The 19,451-nt window shown below is 39.1% G+C and overlaps 4 protein-coding genes and 2 long non-coding RNA genes across 6 annotated transcripts; 3 read left to right on the top strand and 3 right to left on the bottom strand.

The window, feature by feature from the left end:
- The first annotated feature begins 1,136 nt into the window (after positions 1-1,136).
- LOC110842189 (sialic acid synthase) lies at positions 1,137-2,730 on the top strand. The gene is made up of 6 exons (XM_022087900.2): positions 1,137-1,364; positions 1,435-1,650; positions 1,718-1,841; positions 1,910-2,139; positions 2,211-2,348; positions 2,447-2,730. Exons 1-6 carry the CDS (start codon positions 1,242-1,244, stop codon positions 2,678-2,680), a joined length of 1,065 nt encoding a protein of 354 aa, XP_021943592.1. The 5' UTR covers positions 1,137-1,241; the 3' UTR covers positions 2,681-2,730.
- LOC110842188 (calponin homology domain-containing protein DDB_G0272472) lies at positions 2,390-8,399 on the bottom strand. The gene is made up of 7 exons (XM_022087899.2): positions 8,366-8,399; positions 8,235-8,291; positions 5,624-7,927; positions 4,925-5,540; positions 3,270-3,440; positions 3,049-3,198; positions 2,390-2,951 (listed from the first exon to the last, which is right to left on the bottom strand). Exons 1-7 carry the CDS (start codon positions 8,382-8,384, stop codon positions 2,756-2,758), a joined length of 3,513 nt encoding a protein of 1,170 aa, XP_021943591.1. The 5' UTR covers positions 8,385-8,399; the 3' UTR covers positions 2,390-2,755.
- On the top strand, positions 7,810-9,529 carry LOC118433978. Its single transcript, XR_004833706.1, has 2 exons — positions 7,810-7,937; positions 8,373-9,529. It is a non-coding gene; the product is annotated as an uncharacterized LOC118433978 (long non-coding RNA).
- Positions 9,530-11,805: 2,276 nt separating this feature from the next.
- Positions 11,806-13,614, bottom strand: LOC110842187. Its single transcript, XM_022087897.2, has 5 exons — positions 13,454-13,614; positions 12,796-13,239; positions 12,535-12,648; positions 12,237-12,442; positions 11,806-12,153 (listed from the first exon to the last, which is right to left on the bottom strand). Exons 2-5 carry the CDS (start codon positions 13,220-13,222, stop codon positions 12,082-12,084), a joined length of 819 nt encoding a protein of 272 aa, XP_021943589.1. The 5' UTR covers positions 13,223-13,239; positions 13,454-13,614; the 3' UTR covers positions 11,806-12,081.
- Positions 13,615-14,593: 979 nt separating this feature from the next.
- LOC118433977 lies at positions 14,594-15,733 on the top strand. The gene is made up of 2 exons (XR_004833705.1): positions 14,594-14,995; positions 15,065-15,733. It is a non-coding gene; the product is annotated as an uncharacterized LOC118433977 (long non-coding RNA).
- LOC110842186 (T-complex protein 1 subunit eta) lies at positions 15,591-18,506 on the bottom strand. The gene is made up of 7 exons (XM_022087896.2): positions 18,348-18,506; positions 18,021-18,281; positions 17,422-17,937; positions 17,020-17,153; positions 16,639-16,943; positions 16,215-16,403; positions 15,591-16,145 (listed from the first exon to the last, which is right to left on the bottom strand). Exons 1-7 carry the CDS (start codon positions 18,348-18,350, stop codon positions 15,919-15,921), a joined length of 1,635 nt encoding a protein of 544 aa, XP_021943588.1. The 5' UTR covers positions 18,351-18,506; the 3' UTR covers positions 15,591-15,918.
- Positions 18,507-19,451: the final 945 nt, after the last annotated feature.

Here is a 19,451-nt window from a genome sequence, read left to right as displayed (position 1 = left end):
AATGGTCACTCATTTTACCGAAAATTTAGAGATAACGAACGACAAAATCTGATTGTGACACTAACTCAATCAGAAAAATTGTCTTCCTTGCCATTATTATATTCAAGACTTGAACTCTGTACAAACCACAAAATAATGCACAACTTTAATAATCACATCTCAAATCTGTGCCCCGTTTTGGATTTACATTGGTAAAAAACAATCCCGTTTTTTTACAATTTTGATTAAAAATGCATACTAGATTAACATCGAAGTACATACAAAAAAACGATCCATTCTTTCAAGCTATTCACCTATTTATTAAACACACCGCAGTAACCGTGACACATTTTATGCGTGCGTATGCACATACACATGCAACGCGTATGCAAATTCCGAATCGCATATGAAATCATACTATCGCAAGAAATTATTAAATTCGTTAAGATTTTGCAGCACACCTTCCTCTTCTTTTTGGCAGAAACATCGAGGTGAGATGAGAGCACAACCCTTTCCTAGTTCGAGATGGTGGCGATAAGCTGAAATGTAAGTAAGCCATCAATATGGAGGTATCCCACACACGCGTAATTATACTGTACGGACGGACTTGATGCTAATAGAATAGCGAGCAATATATAATTTCTAGGCTAAATTTGTTGGTACACTTGTTAACACGATATTATTACGGAAGAAGAGTACCAAGAAAACCTAAGAATCGAATTTTGCAAAAGGAGAAAAAAAATCTAAAAATGATGAAATCACGGTAATTTTATAATAATGATTAAGTCATATTTAGTATAATAAAAGAAATTAATCAGTTTCAAGACGGTTAATCAGTTGCAAATTTTATGCAAACGGTGGGCATAAATAATTGCATGAATAATTACGAATTAAGTGTGTGACTTACGTGTGAACTATCATGGCAATTTTATAATAATGATTAAGTCATGATAAGAAGTTAGAAGAATTTCAAGAAGGCAAATTGTATGCAAATAATGGGTATAAATGATATAATTGTATCAAAAATTGCATCAATATTGCGAATTATAGATTTACGTGTGAACTGGGAAGCTGAGATTTATTCCCCTTTTTGCTAAGAGAGGCGACTGGTTGTGGTTCTGTACGAGAGCAAAAAACCACTCCAGTCCAGAAATCGAGTCCAGTCGATCCAGCACAGCCGTCGTCGCCAGTCTATGTCTAAAAACTAGTTTTTGTAGCAGGATTTAGTTAGTAGTTATCTAATTACTAGGATACTAAACAGGATGCCGCGGGTGGTGAGAGGTCTGCCCATTGGGGACGGTTATCCTTGCTTTATCATCGCAGAAATTGGTCAGAATCATCAAGGCGATGCAAACCTGGCAAAAGAGTTGATACTCAAGGCGAAGGTAAGTAATTAATTAATTGTTACAATATTTAATTGTTTTCCTTGTAATGAGATGTGAAGTTTGTCTCTAGGAGTGTGGGGCCAACTGCGTCAAGCTGCAAAAGTCCTCCCTGCCCGATAAGTTCACCAAGGCGGCCTTGGAGAGAGAGTATGTTTCTGAAAATTCGTTCGGGCGGACGTACGGAGAGCATAAGGAGCACTTGGAGTTATCTGGGGAGGAGTATCGAGACTTGCAGAGGTATGCGAACCAGTTGGGCGTCATGTTTTCGGCGTCCGCGATGGATAAGGTGGGTTAAGGGGCGTAGCTAAAATTGATACTTTTTGATGATAAGATAAATGTATTTGTGGGGACAGGTATCGGCCGATCTTCTTATCGAGTTGGACGTTCCATTTATAAAAATAGGGTCCGGTGACACCAACAATTATCAAATGTTGGAGCATATCGCGAAGAGTGGGAAGCCTATCATTCTTTCGACAGGTATGATAATCTGATTTGTAAATTTCTCTCATAATTTAACTCTAATTACTAAATTGGTATTAATGTAGGGATGCAAGAATTTGACACGGTTAAAACCGCAGTGTCTATAATTACGAAACACCATCCGGACAATTTGGTCCTCCTCCATTGCGTATCTGCATATCCGACACCACTCCAAGATGTCAATTTATCTCTGATAAACCTTTATAAGGACACGTTTTCCTCTGTGCCGATCGGATACTCGGGGCACGAGCTGGGAATTGCAGTGTCAATAGGGGCTGTCGCGTTGGGGGCTAAAGTAATTAAATTAGTGATGCTTAATCATAAAAGATTGCTCAATTTATTAAAGAATTATTATTTGGATGATAGGTAATTGAACGTCACTTTACGCTGGATAAAACGCTGAAAGGTACGGATCACAGGTGCTCATTGGATCCTGACGAATTTTTGGCCATGGTGGAAGGAATACGACAAGTGGAAACTGCTTTAATCGGTGAACCTCACAAGGTAAGATAGTATCATAATGATGACATAATACAAATTTGGAATACTGGTATTTATAAATTTATTTTCATTTTCATTATTACGCGTTTATTTTCATTTAGACAATTTTGGCTTCAGAATTACCGTGCAATGACAAATTGGGGAAGTCTCTCGTCGCCGTAGACACCATACGGGAAGGAGATCTACTTGATATAGATAATATAGTTGTCAAAGTATCATACCCCAAAGGATTACAACCAGAGCGTTTGTTTTACATTCTTGGAAAAATGGTAAATAAAACTATTGAAGCGGACACTCCCATAAAACCGGAATACATAATAAATTTAGACCTTTAAAATTGTATGATAGAATAATATTCATTACTTAATAGAAATCGGATACGTTAGTTATTGTTAATTTCGTCACTTGTTTCAATTGTTGTTACTCGCCCCCTGGCCAGCGATAAGTTCATTGCATAACGCATTCAACTGAGAATTTTCTTTGGCCTTTTGCTCTACATCGTTTTCCAATGTGGCTAATTTCATGTCGAGTAGGCGACACTGGGCTCGAAGACGGGTATTTTCGGATTCTACGTCCTTGATTTTGTGCTCATAATCCTGATACATTCTGTAAAATAGAGATAAATAAATTACATTATTGCGAAACCGCACATTATTGACGTCACTAGTAAAATAACACCAATCATAATAAATAATTGACGTACTGTTCCAACTTTTCTTGAGCTTTCTCCTTGTACAGGGACAGCTTTTTGTCTCGATTTTCAATTTTTTGCACTAATTCTTCCTCATGGGCTATCAACCGATTTTCATTTTCCTTCAAGTTACTGAGAATTCCTTTAGACCGTTCGTATTTCCTGGAAGAGAGTAACCAGAAACACGTTAACAAGCTAACTTACATAGATAATATGATAACCTAATTAGTTACCTATGAACATCAGAAAAGGCACTCTCGACATTACTTAAATCCTCTATGGCGAGATCTCTCTCCTTAATTAATAAACATCGGTCCTTATCAGATTGTTCGAGCTCTCTCTTCAAATCCTCGATTTTTTCAGAGTACATCCCCAGTGTTTTTTCATACTCGGCAAGAACCCGACTGCAAACAAACAATAAGGAAAATTGTAGTATCCATTATTTATTATCGGGGATCTCGTCCTCCTTTGTCTAACGCGTATAACAGCAATAAGGAAAACAACCGTTATGTCGTATATACAAATATGCGATCCTTTTCACCCATTAAAACCAGACCTATAAATGCTTAATAAGGATTGACATTATTTTTACCTTTGTGCTAAAGGATTTTCCATATCCATCGTCTGTATTTCAAGAAATACAGACGATGACATTTCCGATTTTAGCCCCGTTTCTTCCTCCTCTTCTACTTCCGCCGCCACCACGTAAACAACAATAACTCCTCCTCAACCTCTAAATTATAGTAAAATTATTCACCACCACCCCCACTATTTTTTCGTCAAAAGTATTTAAAATCGTCGACTCAGAGGTCATTAGAGGGAGGAGGCTGGGCAAAAGTGGGGGGCGATGACACAGATCAACAGAAACTGTCTTGTCAAAGAGAGAGTAGTCAAAACGGGGAAGATCCCTACGACCACCTTCGCTCCACATTGGGGCTCTCTGAGATCAGCGTACACTGACCCCAGCATAAATCAAATCTTGAAAATTGTTGTAAAAAAATATACCTCTTCAAAATTACGAAAATTGTCAGAAATGGTCAAAATACTTTGCAACAAATAAAGTATTTTGATCTCCGTTCTTGCTAGGGTTTGGATTTCCAGGACTGTTGTGCCCACAAAAAGACGAGAATTTGCATGGAGAAGATAGTCGTCATACGAAAATGCAGATTTTCTAAAGAAATTAACCTTTTATCCGTTAAAATATATTGTTTTCACGATTTTTTAAAAAGAAAGTATTTTTAGTGAGGTAAAAAGTTAATTTGTTCATAAAATCTGTATTTTCGTGTGACTACTGTCTTGTTCATGCAGATTTTCGTCTTTTTGTGGGTGCAACACCCCTCGAAACCCAAACCCTGGGAAGAACGGAGATCAAAATATTCTATTTTGACAAAGTATTTTGACCATACCTGAAAATAGTTAAACTACATTAAAAATTAATACATAAAAAAAACTTCACTGTGTCGAAGCAAGCTTGGCGTCTCTTTACTAAATAGCGAGCGACTGCTGACGAAGGAATGGATTTTATTTTTAATGTTCATGCATGAGTCAAGTCATGAATTAATGATCTCTCCATCAACTAAACTAACACCACACTATTTGCATAAACCAGAAATTAAGATTACAAAAACACCTCAAGGAAATATGCATACAAATGCAAGTTATGCATAGACTTGACTTGGAAGGAAGGTAAAATACAAATATCCACAACCAGAAATTTAAGGTGAATAGAAGTTGTATGCATATTTACCAATGTATGTTTAGTTATACTACATACTAGTTTATGACACATTTTACCTCATCGCATTTGTTATTATTATTTATGACTCAATTTTACCATGACGTTAATGTTAAATTAATAATAGGATAAGTACTTATCTAATTTATTTACCTATGTTCTGCGACCCTCCTTTCCCTCTCGGCGAAGAGCTTCTGCTGTTCTTCAATCATGTTTTGCTCTGCGACCTTCCTTTCCCTCTCGGCGTCGAGCTTTCGCTGTTCTTCAATCATATTTTGTTCTACGACCCTCCTTTCCTTCTCGGCGAAGAGCTTCCGCTGTTCTTCAAGCATGTTTATTTCTTCCTGCCTCTTCTGTTCTTGGAGCTTCCTAAATTCTTCTAGCCTCAGTTCTTCAAGTCTTTGTTCTTCTAGCATTCTCTGTTCTTCAAGCTTCTTCTGTTCTTCGAGCTCCATCTGCTCTTCATACTTCCTCTTTTTTTCGAGCTTCCTCTCTTCTTCAAGCCTCCTCTGTTCTTCCCACCCTTCGTTATCGAGGTTGGCAAAGCTTGCCGGATCTAATTCTGGCGCCACGGCCCGACGGTTGGAGGAAGGCCTTAGCGTCATGTGCTGTTCTACAGGGGGTGGAGAGAACCTCATGAAACAACCCTCCTCCGGGTAGTGGTTCGAAAATATGTGAGCAAAGTCACGTCCATAGCAGACAGATTCGCTAAAAAGCCGGCTACTTTCTTCAGTCTTTTCTTCTGGTGTTGGTACTTCACCAAAACGATCTAAGAATAGAAATTGAAAACAAAAACATTGAAATCAATCCATCCCAAACAAAAATACAAAATTAATCCCTTTCTATTTTCACCTTGCCCACGATCACCTGATCCATTGCAAGAACTTTCCGAACGACTAGTAATGAGACTAGAATTCGTATTACTTATCATTGTTCCTCCACTCCAAGAGTTGTCGACGACATTGAAATCCCCTCTTTCATGTGAAATCCGGGGGGAGTCATCCCCCTGCGGAAGAGTAGGAGTGGTGGAGGAGGAAAGACTGACAAGAGAGGCGGCGGATGGGGTCGACGATGGGGTCGCCGTTTCAGGGAAAACCTTCTTCAATTCTTTATTCCCGAAAAGGCCCAAGAAATTCATATCGTTCTCTGATTTTGCACAGGGGGGAGATTTATTTACAAATTTAGAATTTTTTTTGGGCAGCAGGTGACAATTTGTTGTGCCCTGCTTCCTCGATGAGGTACGAATTGGACTGATTGCAGTGGTGGGAACTGCTGCTACTGCTGCCGAATGATGATGATACTGATTACGAGACGGAGAGGTCATTTCACTTGCAAACTGCACTTTTCTCTTGTTGCTAATGGAAGTGGTGGTGGTGGTGTTGGTGTTGAGACTGCTGTTGCTGGAAGAACATTTAATATTGTCATCGCTGTTAAGGTGAGGTGAAGATGGAGCAATTTCTTCTTCCTCCTTTGTTTCCACAGGCTGAGTAGTTTGAAATTCTGCTGGGGGAGGAGGAGGATTGCATGGAATAATTAGGCCGAGACTGGTGTAATTTACGGGGACACGGGTTACGTAGTTATTGTCCGTGGAGGAAATCTGGTCCTCTTTTTTTATGAGTTCTTCAAGAGATTCGAATTCGTGGAGAGATTCGGATTCGAGGAGGGGTGGTTTAGTTGTTCTTGTCGTGGGTGGGATCGGGATAGCACGTCCTTGGTTTTGGTGAAAATCTTCTGCATCGGAATCTTGGTCGAGGTCGATCTCTGTGAATACGGTGGGGTCAGGGGTACCAAGGGTTTTTAGGGGTGGTGGTGATGGTGATGGGGTATTTGTGGTGTCATGCTTATCATTATCTGGTTCTTCGGCTTCGTCAACGTGCGTAATTGTAGTGGTGACAGTGTCATCAGTCATGATTTGGACGACGGAAATGTATTTGTCTTTTACTGGTACAACTTCTTGGTTGGATTCCTCTTTATGAATCCCTTGAATTATGTCATGATCAAGATTTATGAGATTCAGACTCGCGTTATTATTATTCCTCTCGTCTTCTTCATTCGAAGTAGAACTTATCAAAAAGAGTTTAGTTTCTGGTTCACTTTCTCTTAATTTTGATTGTTGCACTTGTTGCAGTTGCACTTGTTGCACTTCTGGGTGTTTGGCAAGTTGCGGTGGTGGTGCTAATGTTTGCGTAATTATGGGAGCGGAACTATTAACATCATCTTGCCGATTACTATCTTGACTTCGATGCAGCTCATCAATCATCGCCACATTTTCATCGTCACGCACCAAAGCAGGGGGCGTGGAGGATGGGGAAGAAGATGGGATTTTATTAAGAGGACAAATTTCTGGTTGGGTTAAACCCGCTGAAATTGTCAGGAGTGATGCAGGGTCCAGATCGGAAATGAAACCTGAACTGGAAGGACTGCCCCGCAGGATAGTTTCCGTAGTAGAAATGTTGATGGCATTTTCAGTTGGTTCGTTTTGGTCAGATGGGTTCTCAGGTTTTGGTATGACGTGGTCCAAATTGAAGTTACTTTGTGCTTCGTTATTAATATTGTCAACTTTCTCCTCGACATTGTGACACTTTTCTTCCTGGATAAGGATAGAATCAGTTTGTATATCATCCTCCGGTTGTGGGAGTAATTCGAGCGAGTCGTCATAAAAATGGGTGAGAACGTCATTATCGTCCCGAACTTCGTAACCGGATTGGACCATAATTCCTGAATTGTCACGGCTATGCTGACACTGAAACGGAAGAGGGCAACGTTTCTGCATATTATTGTCCGGTGAAAGTGAGGACGGTGAAAAGTCGCCTGTCCGAGTGCTGGCAAGGTTCGTGTCCACTACGAGGAGGGAATCAATCGAGTGAGGTCCTTGCTCCAATGGAGACGCTTTTGATGTCGGGGTCCATGAAAAGTTACGATCTGCTAATGATGACAAACTGAAATTTGGACGTGGTGAGGATGGGTCATAATTTGTGTCACTCAGGTTTTTCATGGTAGCTTCAGAACTAGGGGAAATATTTCTGTTATTGTTGCTGTTGAGGCTCCCCGAAGTAGCGTTTTGATGACCACCACCACCACCACTTGGGGGACGCGCAGGAGGAACTGCATTCTGCGGAGGAGGATGAAAACCCGACGACTGGGATGGAGAATTTCCTGCATTTTGGTAAGTTAATTTAACGTGACATAAAATGTGACATGAACGTTCAGTGTTTCTGATGCACGTAACCACTTGCAAGAAATGACGGAAATAAAGTGGGTTTTGCAGCTATTTTGACCTGCAAGAGCAAGAAACTACGCCCGTCGCGCATACGACGCGTGGCTAGATTGCGCATATTTTTGCACTTTCTACCAATTTCTTGCACCTCGCATTTTTTGCAATTGTTTGCTTTGAAAGAAATGAAGCACCCCCGCAGAAATGAAACACTGTCGACTATGCATAAATCCAAATTTAAAGACTCACCCATTTTTGATAATTCTGGCCAATTTAGCACCACTTCATCCCCACATTTACTCGATACTAAATATTATGCAATGGTGAATTTAAATTATTCTTTTAAAAATTGCGTTAAATAATTCTACTACGTCACACACCTTGCAGTTGAAAATACATTTGACGACTGAACTCAAACTTGGGATGAATGCATGCAGTCCGAACTCCGAATTCAGATCAGGGTCCTCGCTAATCTAATCCACTCCAATCCACACCACCAGAAAGAACAGAACTCTGCCAACTCCCATTCACAAGTACGTATCCGTATCTTTGTCGACCATGAAAATTCGGGGTTTTTGGCACCTTTTTTTATTTTCGTTTCACAAACGATGTATGTATGAGTGTGTCCATTCGTGCCAATTTTATGACGCCGTCCTCCTCGTCCACACACAAGAGAAATATGTAACTGCTGCTTCTGCTACTAAATCACCAAATGTCAATTATAACTAAACTAAACACTATTTAACTACAGAACATGAAGAATGATGACCTCGTTGCAACAAACGGAGTGAGCAAAGTGAAATGAAAATCAGTCATGAAATGAAATTTATGTATTTACGATGGGAAAGAAGCAGCGTGTGAGCATCTTCATCTTCTTCTTGTCATGTTCAGTGATTCGGAAATGCAGAATGAATTAAAAGTTAAAATGCATCAAAAGTGATCATGTTTTGCGATATGGGAAATGCATGAAAAAATCGACGTGGGCTAAAATAGTGTAGCAAAATTGGAGTTAATTAACTATGGGAAATTTCCCTATTAACCCAAAAAAACTCAATACATAGTAAATAAATACTTGAAAGTAGTGGGATCGAAAGTAAATATAGATCGACAGTCACTTATTGAACGAATCAACCCAAATGATAATGATTTAACGGAGGACTCGATGACTCGTCGCTAAAATCATTAAAATCAGGACATTACTTTTTAACAATTCTTAGGGTTGTAAAAAATATAAGAATATTATTGTTACGATAATAATGTCGGATTTTGAGATGAGTGCAATATTTATTGTCGTCGCAACCTATCAAGGGCGGAAAATTACGCAAAATTAGAAAGAGGTCGGGTTGTGAGCTCATAGGAGATGACGAAGAGGGAGAAATAATTGTAAAAAATTATTCATTTCTATCCGAGGATTCATAATAATGATAATAGTAATAATATTATACTGCTAAAATACATACATGATAATGTCTCGGGAATGATTGATATATCCGACAAGAAACTTGAGCCACTGAGTAAATAAATATTCTTCATATTCAAAATAATTCTGGTCTTTTAATTGATTCGAATCATTAATAATTTCCGAGTAGAAATTACTGCGTCGAATTTTTCAGTCGTCGACAAAAGTTGGATGCATATTGTATTCTGCATATGTAGGTAATTTTGTTTTCATAATCATGCAGAAAATTTCTGTGGGGTTTAATCTGCAGAACGGTATGTGCATAATTCGGTGTGTAGGTTTCTGCACAAATCGTTCTGCTTAAAGTGTTTCTGGAGAAAATTGCACAAAATTTCTGCAAGAAAGCCGTTCAAATTTTTGTGTTACGAAAATTCTATACTTGATACTTAAAATCTGCGTCGTGGTCGTGATAGGATTTTTATCATAGGAATATTATGTTGATCGAATATGAACATCTAGTTCGCATGATTCGGATTATTTCGGATTAGGTTCATGTTCATATGCAATTCTTGTGCATGCAAAATTTCCGTACGAATTGAGAGAAATTTCATATAAAAATATGCAGCATGCACAAATCCATCCTGTTCATGCAAGGCCGGGTACATATGTACACTTGGTTCACATGACAAACTTTACATATGTAAATCGGCAACGCCAATGCCTTATCGTATGCTTATCACCAATACCATAAATACCTTGCTTTGATAATGCATAATAAAAAGTCTCCCTTTACATTCTTCCTTGATTCGATGAGATTCGATGCTGGTCGGAACTAAATATTTTCCACTAAAAAAAATATGAATCAAATCTGAACAATGGGTTGAATTGGGTCTCAATCATAAATTATTGGTCTCAACTCTCTTTCTCTCCTCTGTTGTCGATTTCTGATTTCAAGCCGCAACCCTCCTCAAGATCCCTCCCAGAGCTGGGTGATTATTGGTTTTTGAGGGTGGATTAAGGATTATGGATTGGATTAACCACAAAACAATGTGGATTGTGATTAAATTATTTCCGTGAGATTAATTCATGTCAGGATTAATCTGGATTAATCCATAAATTCTGAAAATTTCGGGATTATGGATTAATAATCCGGATTAATCTGGTGATTAATGATTTTTACACCATATCTAGCGCAAAGAATTTCAACTACGTGGTTTCACATAAAAATGACGCCAGTTTCAATTGATATATGTATGTAGCACAATGCAGCGAGAACATGTTGATTCTTCAAATGGTAGCTGACAGAACAACATTGTGAGAACTTGAGGCTTCAAGCTACACTGTGGGATGAATGGAACTATGGGAATTGAACTGAGTAATCCAGATTGAGAATTAATCATGAATACGTAATCATGATTAGTAATCATGATTTGGATTAATCTGGATTAATAATCATGATTAGTAATCATGATTGGGATTAATCAGGATTAGTAATCCGTAATCACGATTATGGATTAATGAAATCAAGTGGGATTATTCCCGGATTAATTCTAATTCCAGAAAAATCGGGATTATGGATTGGGATTAATCTACAAAAAACTCACATTGCCGGATTACGGATTATGGATTAATAATCCATAATCCGGGATTAAAATCCATAATCCGGGATTAAAATCCATAATCCTTAATCAGGATTATCCCAGCTCTGGTCCCTCCTCATTTTTACTCCTTGGCGGAATGGAGTCTGGTCATGTTTCCGTCTTCTTTTTGTGCCTGCACTTGGGTGGGTGCCATTCAAGGCCGAGACAATTTCCGGAAGAATAAATTGATTCATTTCTCACGCGAAAATGAGTGCCTTTCGTTCTCCGTCATGATCACGAATATGAAAAATGTGAAAGTTGCAAACAAAGGAAAATAGAAAGGAGAGGATAATTGAGATGACCAAGTACACACACAAATAGTCAGTAACACGCTCGCCTAGTTACTTAATACTGCACTGCATATTTCGAACCATCGTCATCATCACGTACATAACTTTCACCTTGATAACATGTCATCAAGTCAAATGCGGCCTGCTTGTTTTTTTGTACAAGACCTTCAATTCTCACAACTATTTCCTGATATATACTCAAATCAGAAACACTCGAAACCAGCAAATGAGCCCACTTTTGTGAACGTACTTACAATAACTTTGTCAGCGTAAATGACGGATTCAAAAAGTGAGCATAAGTAGTTCAAAACTCGATCGTATAATAAAAAACTCGCTCGTTGCATATTGCTCTTTCTCTTTGAAAAGAGCTTTGTTTTCTGTGACATGCAATCCTACTTATTTAATGGGATGCACAGGAGCCGGGGTGTATCAGACCTGGTCAAATTACTTGTTTGAAATCAATCAAATGACTAGTTTGCTTCAATTGCACATTACAATTCAAGTACATAATCCTTTATTAAACTTTCTGTAAATTTCAGTTAATACAAACTGGTTTCTAATTTATAACAAATTAGCTGTAAAATAAAAACAAGTTCAACTACCCTGATTAAAAGATACATAAAATCAATCAATGAATTTCATTTTGCAAGATACACTTGCATTCGCAACTACACTCAATTACAAATTAAATTACAAACAGCTCATTAGCCAATGATATACATTATCATAGTGTAGTGTTACATTATATATTAATTACTAGGCGATGTTCATTTGCCTTTAGCAGGAAACAGTTGCTGGGGGTCCAAGGGATCATTTTCCAAGCGCGATGCTGCATACGCCTTCACAAAAATAAATTATGTATAGTTAGTTGGGCATACCATTTAAACCAATAAGAATTTTTGTATTTTTTAACTATGCATACATTTCGAAGCGACTGCTTGACCCATCGCACGGTGGTGCTGCAATCCGATCTAATTTTTGCAGCAGTCAGTTTATTGATTTCCTTTAAATTCTCGCAATGCTCAGCAGCAAGTTTTCTAACGCTAGCCTTGAATGTTTCAACGGCTTCTTCAAATGTCTGCATCTCCTCCGGTATTTTATCCGTGTCACTCTCCAATTCCAACATTTCTGTCATTGCATTAAATATATCATTAAAACTTCTTTAAAACATCCCATGTTTCCTTGTTAACTAATGACTTTTGTAAATGATATAGGAATACCAGCCATCAATTTCTTCGACGCATCGTCGAACTCATTAGGAAGTACACAATCCATTAACAGGACGAGAAGCTTTTTTGGCCCTTCTTCATCCGTAGCTTCCTGCGATCCTCCCACTACAAAATTCGAACGAATACATTTGATGAAAGTTGCACAATTTAGATTTAGTAGCTGTTCACCAAGAACAATTCATCAACAAACTAAGTACTTTGTAAATTACAAATTGTAATAATAACCAGCCAACAAGAATGTCAAAACAATACCTGATACTTTTTTCGCAATCCGCTGTGCCTCACCCTTCTTATGTACACCAGTAGTATTGGCTTGTCCCTTTCTGGCCCCGAATGGTGATCGACGTCCATTGTACCTCCTGTTGTTTGGTGCTTTACTGGCCTCCTTAGCGACCTGACTGTCGCTGGTTTGGTTTCTTCCGGATCTTTCGTAATAACGAACTCCGCCATAAGATTCTACATACTGACCGCGACCGCCATTTGATCCTTGATATTGACCGCGACCGCCTCGTGGCTTCCAATCCCCTCCGCGACCTCCTCTTCTACCTCTCATTTGATTCCTAAACTCATCGTCAACCCAACAACCTGGGTATGGCTTTATTTCTTCCTGTGCCTTGCACCCATCGCTCTTCGCAACATTCGCTCCAGCACCTTTGACTTCTTCGGCCTTCTGCGACATTATAAAATTTGAATAATCTGCGAGTAAAAAAAATCAACACAATAATTAATTTGAATCTCTTCGTCAAAAAAAACTTTTCCATTCAACCAACTCTGAGACACGCAGAGGGACAAGAGTCGCCCTCTACCCGCTCTAACTACACTAAGGACGGATCGCCACGCTTTCAATAAAAAAACTGAATAAAAAAATAAAAAGGTCAGGGTCAAAATCACGCGAGACCTGATTTCTTACCCTTTACGAGACCTTGGATGACCGAGACTTCCTTTCCGTTCTGTCTTGACTCGCGGTACAGAAAAAAACTGGTTGAAAATTTATTTTATTTTCCGGTGAGAGAGAGACGAAAAAAGTCGTGTGTAGAGCACGAGGTGAAGAATCCGACTGAGCTGAGACGCTGCTTGACTCGCAATTTAACGGCCAACTCAACCACCACCAACCAATGAGAATTTTTCTGAATTTTCACCATTGTTGAGAACGACTCACATGCAAGCCAGATTTGCATGAAAATGAAATCCTGGCTTTTTTAGTAGAAGCAGTTTTGTATTGTATACCTCAAAAATGATTAAAAATTACTAATTTTAAATATTTTACTTTTGACGAGAATTAGGTTAGTTTGTGGTAACTTAAGATGGTGACGATTTTCGAAATACTATCGTATTTACAAATAATATATACCCTAATTTTCGCTTAAATTAATTAACAGTATAAAAAATAATGATTTCTGAAGTGCACGTTGGCCAGCTTGTTTCTTTGGTGAAGAAGTCTTGCGCAGATTGAAGATTGAGTTGCTAAAATACGTCTATGGCTATCTCTCTCAAGGCATGAATAGTTAATGTTTTTATTTGTAATCTGAGTTATTGATTTTTGAAAATAAAAATGAAAATTCGCAAATATCCACGGACTCGCAATCAATTTTTCGTCGTTATTGGTGTATTTATAGTGATGAGACACTATAAATGTGGATATTGCCTTCATCAAGTACGGAATGAATACCTGAAATTCTAAATCACAGGAATGTACCTAGCACCTACTTGAAATGCAACCTACCACCTACTTGAAACAAGTATGTAGGTGGTATAGATTTCTTTAAAAAGAAGGAACCTGTAAATAGCACGTTACATTTTTCCAAAGAAGAAGCCAGCGCATTGCATATGAACAGAGGGAGAAAGCTGACGGGGTCCACTGACCAGACAGGAAGGCCTGTGCCCAACGAATGTGACCATATACCTCCACCACCACCACGAATATACTTTTCATGGAGAAAGTAACTGAAATGAAAACGATTGCCTCCACGCCACGCCATGCTTGACACGAGAAGGGTTGAGGGCATTTTTTGTTAAAGACTACTTGAACTCACCCCAAATGCACGTTGGATTGAGCACCAATGCCTCCCCACCAGTTGAAAAGTTAGCAGTTTTGCTTTCCACCTTCAATACTTGATTGAACGTCCATTCCATATCACACCACGCCAAAACTTTTCCTCCTTCATTTCATCATCAGTCATCAACGGTGCACGATTGGAGCAGCAGCGTCTCTTCTTGGAGTCTGGGTGCCACAATTCCGTGTGAACCTTACTTTTCCAACTATTTAGCCTGCAAAAAAATGCATTCTGTTCACGTCTACCTCGTCGGATTTGGCTGCTGTGTGGTCGGAATCTTATTCATCCTCCCCACCTCCACCCACGCCGCGCTCGATTGCTACGTCTGTCGCGACTGCGAAACCACCTTTAACGCGTCCCACGTCGTCACATGTTCGAAAAGCACGGCGCGTTGTGTCGTAAGTTGGGCGTCATACTTAAAAATAATTATTCTGGATATTATTATTGGTAATTTTTCCCTCTGCTAGAAAATAGTGAACGAGAACGGCGTGAATGACCGGACTTGTGGCGACGCGAATAAAGGGACGGGGTGCGGGGTGCAGGTTGGTACATATTTATGTGCATAAAGTATTATTGGGTAGATACAATTTCCTTCTTCATGATTCATCACCAAAATCGTTAAAATTAACACATTTTTAATCATTTCTCCGCTCTGGGTATTTACTTAAGTTCTAGACGACAAATGTATAGTCAGAGTTGAGTAATAGAATGGTGGTCAGGTTTTTAAGCCAGCTTCGATGAGTTACTATTTTTCTGAAGACTTCTTAAACTTGAGATCTCCTCCCCCAAAAAATGTCTAAATCTGGAGTGTATATATTTTTTTTAATTGGCAACGACCTGCTCCACAAATTGGTTGTCCAGAATTTTTAAATAAATTCCCACAGAGAAAAAATGATTTAAATGTTCTGATTTTGCCGATGAGGCGTCGAGTCATACGGTAGTATTATGTATATGTGTTTAAGTGCTTATATAACTGGGAGACAGACGATCAAGTTAACATTTAATTATTAAACTTTATTATACTTCCAGTGCAAATGTTTCTTTATATGAGGAGCAGATTCCTTACAAAAGTGTTTCATTATTAATACCATTTTTTTAGCTTCTTATGACACCAAATTATTTTAAGTAAGTTAATTCCGCAACCACAAATCGTTGCAAGATTGTTGTTTCTCTTGTTATCATATGAAATGGAAACAGTATGAAAAAAAGTTAAAATAATATTAACTTATTAATTAGTGGTAGGTTAATTAGATGAAAGTAGTGACAATTTAAGAGGCAAAAAAGTATAAGGCAGCCTGCTTATGCTTATTTTAAAATGAGATTACATCATGCCGGCACCACCTCGGGCGTATGGATTTCCGGCCGATGTATCACCGGCGCCCCCGCTCTTTGGACTTTTAATCGTCTCATCCACCGACAAGATTAGACAGGCTGCTTCTGTGGCGGCGGAAAGGGCGTTGATTTTCATGATGGCTGGTTCCCACACGCAGGCGATGTAATTATCCTCAACGTCTTCTTTCATGATGTCGACGCCGAACCAAGTTTGTCCTGTAGGAATAAGACAATAAGATGAGGAAACTAATATTTTGAATAAAAAGAGACGTTTATATGCTTTACCGTTTGCATGCTTTTGACGAAGTTTGTTCAAAATATTCGTAGCATCAAAACCCGCATTGTCACAAAGTTGACGTGGAATCACTTCGAGAGATTTGGCCATTATTTGGATAAATGCCTGATCTTGATTCGCCAAAGTCTTTGCATATTGTCGAAGATATTTGGACAATTCCATTTCAATTGCGCCACCACCTACGGACATCAGACATTCAGATATTAATAAGATTTGTAAGCGTATAATGAGAGTATTCACGACGAGTTCGCATCGGTAGCAAAAAAACAAGTTCGCAACAAGTTTTGATTAGCAAATTCATTTGCGAACTTGCGGATAGATCCGAGATCTCAGATCTCCAAAGCTAGCATTTAGTTCGAAATATGTTTCCAGACTCGTAATGAACAACTTTTATATTCATAAAAATAGGCTCACCCGCAACAACGGAATCATGTTTCATTGCTCGTCGAACAATCATAATCGCGTCGTGAAGAGATCGCTCCGTCTCGTCCAAGAATTGTTGAGCCCCTCCTCGCAGAATGACGGTGGCAGTTTTCGCCTGTGCGCACCCCTTGAACAAGTTGTATCGCTCTCCACCAACTTGGGTCTCATCGAAGGTTTCACACGTGCCAAGATTTGCAGTTTGAAGATCATTCACGGTCGTCAAGATGGCCCCTCCACATGCCTTCAAGGTACGTTTCAGATCATCCTCGGTGACACGACCGGCACAAAACATGTCCCTAAAATAGTAAATACGATTTTGTATTCTACAGTGCAAGCCACGTGCTACAATATAAATACATTGGCGACACTCACCTGTCTGCAAAATACTGCGTGGCAACATCCCCAATTGGTAACTTTGACAGGACAACGGTCGCCCCACTTTTGTGAATCTTATCCAACTTCTCGTACAAAATAGACCACTCAGCATCCACGACTTTTTGATACTCCTGTAAAAAACAAGAAGAAATTAATAAAAATTTCACCTATCCATCACAAAGTAAACCAAACATGAGGCAATTCACGCTAACTCTTGTAACTGTGTAAACTTTGTAAGTTGTATTTGCACATGAATCTTGGCGAGACAAGTTCAGCTTTAAAATCTTACACATTATATTAACATCTGTTAATTTCGTACCAGTTGCTAACCTGGTCTGACAAAGTTTACACATTTTTCCAAGATTATACAAATAGTTAGAGCGAAAACAATATCCTTACATCAATCTCCTCAATCCTAATTTCTGCATTGTCGCGCTCCGCCTTCAACTCCAGTTCGATATTCAACAAGGCAATTTTTGGATTTTTGTACGTCTTTGGTTGCATTTCAAACCCAGCGTAGGAAAAGGTCTTTTTAAAAGCGACTCCAGCCACGAGGAAGGAATCCTCCAACGCACCTCCAGCCACCTTTTTGATTCCAATCATGTCCAACGGCAACAACTCGTCCAAATGGAGGACCGCATCGACCGCAATCTTGGCAAAGAAATCCTTCTGTTGATGAATCAACTTGGAGCTGAGCGCTGTCGCAGCGCACTTTTGCAACAATTCACGCCTCTCGTTTTCATCCCCCTTCTTCACCGGGATTGCAATCTCGTTAATCTTCTCAATCGCTAAGGCGCAAGATTTCCTCAATGCGCGGATGATGAGACGAGGATGAGCACCCTCCTCCAAGTAACTCTTGGTCTGTTTTAAAAACTCGCCAGCCAAAAGTACGACGGACGTGGTTCCATCTCCGACCTGAACATTTAGTTAAACTCAATTAGATAAACCATCCTTAATTACTCGCAACACAAACCACAATATTTTTTAAATATAAACACCTCAGCATCCTGCGATTTGGCAATATCCACCAAAGTTTTCGCCGCGGGGTGAACAATGTCCAATTTCTTGAGAATTGTTGCCCCATCATTGGAAATGGTGGCTCGTCCGGACGGATCAGAAATCAATTTGTCCATTCCCCTCGGTCCAAGGGTCGTCCGAACCGCTTCCACCACGGCTTGACAAGCATTAATGTTGGAAAAGAGTTGTGGCCGGCCCTGCGTCGCCTCGGTCCCTTCGCGGAGAAGAATAATTTGTGGTTGCTGGAGAGAAAGAATGAAACAAATTGAGTACAAATGTCACACCCACCACTGAAATGACCGCCTTACCATCGTGATCACTGGGAAGATTAAGTAACAATTAATTAACAATTATGCTGCCACAAAGAAAGAACAATTGACTGGCTGACGGAGAGAGTGGGAGAAGAAGGAGCACCCGGTTGATTTTGCGATGACTACTGCACTTCTAATGTACGGATGGACGAGAATCTTCCAAAATCCTACCTCGTGGTGCTATTGGACACAGCGCATTCTTCGAACCGTCGAGCTGCTGGTTGGGGTGAGATGATGAAATTATGAGACAAATAATGTACTAAAATTTTGTGAGATTTTTTTTATTTCATGTCGAAAAGTTTCCGAACTTGGTGTGGATGGTCGCATGATGTGGGTGGATTATCAAGCTACGTTCGCTTTCTCGTTCCTTGTTGAATTTACAGTACACATTTCTCCCAATTCCATCTTCCTCTCCGTTGTCAGAATAGTTCGCATGAAATGAAAATTTTATTTCGTTATGAAATGCATGAAACGTTACTTGCAATATTGTATACGAAAACTACTTCTCTAACACACAATTCATTTCATTAATTTCATTAATTCAATTAATTAAGTAACTCATTCATGTCATTAATTCACTTACACACAAAAGTTAACCATTAATTCTTTTAAATCAAACCAATCAACGTATATGTACATATTGCTATTTTAGCAATGCTCTAGTTTGAGTCATGAATTGAATAAGAAATAAATCATGGGTAAATGGGCGATGATAAAATGTAAACTACAAATTATGACTAATAAAAGAAGTCATGTATTTCACAATGGTTAAAATTTAAATTTTTAAACCGAGTCTTATTACTTACGTTACTTAAGTTACGTATATGTCCTTCGAATATATATGAAGTTCTTCGGATTTGTATGTACTATTGGCATTAGTCCAAGAAAAAAGGTCAAGGCCAGTCCCTGGACAATGGATTGTTAAAAACATAATGCATCCAAGTAGTAGATTCTGTTACCCAGTGGCCGCGGAAGCAGTGGGGACATTAACGTTTAAGGATATGGGAGAGAGGGGTTTATACCTATACATGAGCAGATGATGGGGACATTGACATTGTCCCTCTGTCCGCACACTTCCGCGGTCACTGCTGGCACGAATGA

This window comes from Folsomia candida, unplaced genomic scaffold (genome assembly GCF_002217175.1).
Source record: "Folsomia candida strain VU population unplaced genomic scaffold, ASM221717v1 Fcan01_Sc001, whole genome shotgun sequence".
Classification (NCBI taxonomy): Eukaryota; Metazoa; Arthropoda; class Collembola; order Entomobryomorpha; family Isotomidae; genus Folsomia; species Folsomia candida.
Note: the sequence above shows the minus strand (reverse complement) of the source record. Positions and strands in the feature narration are given on the sequence as shown.